The sequence below is a fragment of the Engraulis encrasicolus genome, chromosome 12, assembly GCF_034702125.1.
Source record: "Engraulis encrasicolus isolate BLACKSEA-1 chromosome 12, IST_EnEncr_1.0, whole genome shotgun sequence".
NCBI classification, from domain to species: domain Eukaryota; kingdom Metazoa; phylum Chordata; class Actinopteri; order Clupeiformes; family Engraulidae; genus Engraulis; species Engraulis encrasicolus.
Window position 1 is genome coordinate 42,018,660 of NC_085868.1, and position 3,345 is coordinate 42,022,004.

The 3,345-nt window shown below is 46.8% G+C and overlaps 1 protein-coding gene across 1 annotated transcript; it reads left to right on the top strand.

Annotated features, from left to right (window-relative positions):
* The first annotated feature begins 327 nt into the window (after positions 1-327).
* kctd12.2 (potassium channel tetramerisation domain containing 12.2) lies at positions 328-2,643 on the top strand. The gene has a single exon (XM_063212729.1). It carries the CDS (start codon positions 452-454, stop codon positions 1,289-1,291), a length of 840 nt encoding a protein of 279 aa, XP_063068799.1. The 5' UTR covers positions 328-451; the 3' UTR covers positions 1,292-2,643.
* Positions 2,644-3,345: the final 702 nt, after the last annotated feature.

A 3,345-nucleotide genomic window follows, 5' to 3' on the forward strand; every position in this document is an offset into this window, starting at 1 on the left:
GAACACTGACACGTATTAACCGACTCCCAAATTTGAATTCGGTAACTGAACACTAAAATAAGGTATTCAAATAAAGGTGTGCGCTAAGCTGATAGCAAGCCCAATGAACAAAACTTCTCTATTCATGCACTCGAAAGCATTTCCTGATCTTTTTGAGCACACAAAAAAACCCAAATACCGATGAATATCCCTATTGCTCGCTAAATAATCAAACACTAGTTCCCAAAAGCGGGGATATCCTCAAACAAAACCTTAGTTTGACCAACAGTTATTGGATGTAAGGAGTTAGGATGTAAGGAGTTAACGGCTCGTCCATCTTGGCAATTTGCCTCCGCCCACGCAAGCGCGCGCAGACCACTCAACACAGGCAGGCTGAGGCAGACCTTTAAAACGTTCTCCTTCCCTCCAGAGTCGCGACGAGAGTGTGTCAGTCAGTGACAACCTCCCAGCCATGGCACAGGCGGAGAAGACGAGCAGCTCGGCTTTCCAAGAGATCGTGGAACTGAACGTTGGCGGCCAGGTGTATGTCACGCGGCATGCCACCCTGCTGGCGGTGCCCAACTCGCGCCTCTGGAGCATGTTCAGTCAGCAGGACCCAGCGGAGCTCGTCAGAGACAGTAAGGGACGCTTCTTCATAGACCGCGACGGAGTTCTGTTCAGATACATTTTGGATTACCTGAGGAATTTGACGGTGGTGTTGCCAGATTATTTCAGGGAGAGAGCAAGTCTCCAGAAAGAAGCGGATTTCTTTCAGCTGCACGAGCTGTCCAAGCGTCTCCGGTCCCTGATGATAAAAGACAACTCCCTCGCCGATGAGGGATGCCGTTATGATCCCGAGGACTCTGCGCTCGGAGCTCTGGCAAGCACGAGCATGACATTGTCCCCCAGTAGCACAGCGAACCCCGTTTCCCCGACTCTTGACCCCCGAAAGAACGGCTACATCACCATTGGATACCGCGGCTCCTACACCATCGGCAGAGACATCCAAACGGATCACAAGTTCCGACGAGTTGCCAGGATTACCGTCTGTGGAAAGACATCCCTTGCCAAAGAAGTTTTTGGAGAGAATCTCAACGAGAGCAGAGATCCGGACAGACCCCCTGAGAGATACACTTCCCGGTACTACCTCAAGTACAACTTCTTGGAGCAAGCCTTCGACCAGCTCTCGGACGCGGGTTTTCATATGGTTGCTTGCAGTTCAACAGGGACGTGCGCCTACACAAGTAACGACCCAAACGAAGACAAGGTTTGGAGCAGCTACACCGAATACGTCTTCAGCAGGAGAAGCTGAACTGTCTTTTAGATTAAGAAATACCGGAAGCTCTTACTAGTCAAGAAAGAAATTAGCCTTTGTATCAGCCGGACCAAAAGCATACACCTGTGTCTCTTTCTTTCTCAGTGTATTTATCTTAATGTAGCCTATCTTTTCTATCTTTACGTTTAAAATTAATGTTATTTTTTTGACCTGTTTAGGCCTGTAGTTTTTGTTCAGAAACAACTTGCGATTTCAAAACAAGTCATGTTATATGAAGAATTTGTAATAATTAAAGACATTCCATTTTAAAAGGGATCTTTGGGTAGGCCTACAGTGTTAAAATCCTATAATAAGTTGGTATGTTTGCTGAGTAGGGAAATCAGTCTGCATTCTGCATTTTATATTTTTGTGGGGAAAAGGTTCACCATGTCAGCATTTAGGGCATGGAGGAGGCTGGAAGACAGCTATTTTTAAACCAATCCAGCTGCTCCAACTGTCTCAAGGCATCATTGGTTAGCTACAGAATAAGTGCCCTAAATTATTTTGTAAAATGAAGCATTTAGAACTTTGTAAGTATACAGGTCGTTTATCATAAATAGCCTACTCAACATTACACTGGTTGTATTATTCATTTCAGATGTTATAAACAAAACAACATGAATATAGCAGCATAATTATCCAACTGATTATGTCTCTGTGGATTTTGTGCCGAGTCACATTATTTCCACATGTGAATCTTCAGTTTCTCTGTTTTCCACAGACGAATCGTTGTGGGCGTCTTAATTGCATTTGCCTTGTTTTATGGGTTGCCAGATTTAATATCGGAGTGGAGTTGGTGGGCGACCATACTGTGGTGTGTCTGTCCCCTTCCAGGGCCTACTCACTGAGAGACACTGAACCGATTCTGATGGAAACATTGTACCAAAATGCCCTCTCCTAACTACGACACACACACACACACACACACACACACACACACACACACACACACACACACACACACACACACAGAAAACTAGGTCTGATGGGAGCCGCAAGATGGATGGGGATAAGACAATGATTAATTCGAGCACCACAGTCACCTCCCCAGCCCGATGTTATGGTGTGTGTGTGTGTGCGTGTGTGATGTGAGTGTGATGTGAGTGTGTGTATGTGTATGTGTGTGTGTGTGTGTGTGATGGCGGGCGGCAGAGCTTCTCCAGCCTCTTGGCTCTGTCTGGCACCACTGTCCACTAGCTGTCATGCTGTGATGAGAGGAGGGAGGCATAGTGTGTGTGTGTGTGTGTGTGTGTGTGTGTGTGTGTGTGTGTGTGTGAGTGTGAGAGGGAGGCATGGGTGCATCACTGCCCCAGTGTATGTGGGTGAGGAGTTGTTGGGGTGCTGTGTGTGTGTTTGTGTGTGTGTATGTATGTGTGTGTGTGTGTGTGTGTGTGTGTGTGTGTGTTTATGTGTGCGCGCGTGTGTGTACTGTATGTATGTGTGTGTGTGTGTGTGTGTGTGTGTGTGTGTGTACTGTATGTATGTATGTGTGTGTGTGTGTGCGTGCGTGCGTGCGTGTGTGTTGGGGAGAAGGCTGCTGTCCGTATCCGTGTGTATTTTCAGCATCTGCTTGACGTGGTGTGTGAGGGGACAGATAGAGCAGAAACTCAAAATATCTCCTATCAGTGAGCTGCCCTCGGGGCACACACACACACACACACACACACACACACACACACACACACACACACACACACACACACACACACACACACACACACACACACACACACTGTTCTAGCTGGACAAATCTTGTTTGTTGCAGTCATTTTTATTCTGACAGCCCCTCCCCCAGTTTGTGCATCCATCATATCCAAACACACACGCACACGTACACACATATACACACACACATTGTTTGCATACTGCACACTTCAATGTGAATAAACTCATTTGCATTGGTCGTGCGGTCTGGCCTTTTTCTATTTCTGTGTGTGTGTGTGTGTGTGTGTGTGTGTGTGTGTGTGTGTGTGTGTGGTGTGTGCCTCACAGAGGCAGCCAGTGATCCGTATAACTAATGACTGCTAATTCAAACTGCTTCAAGCCTGCCT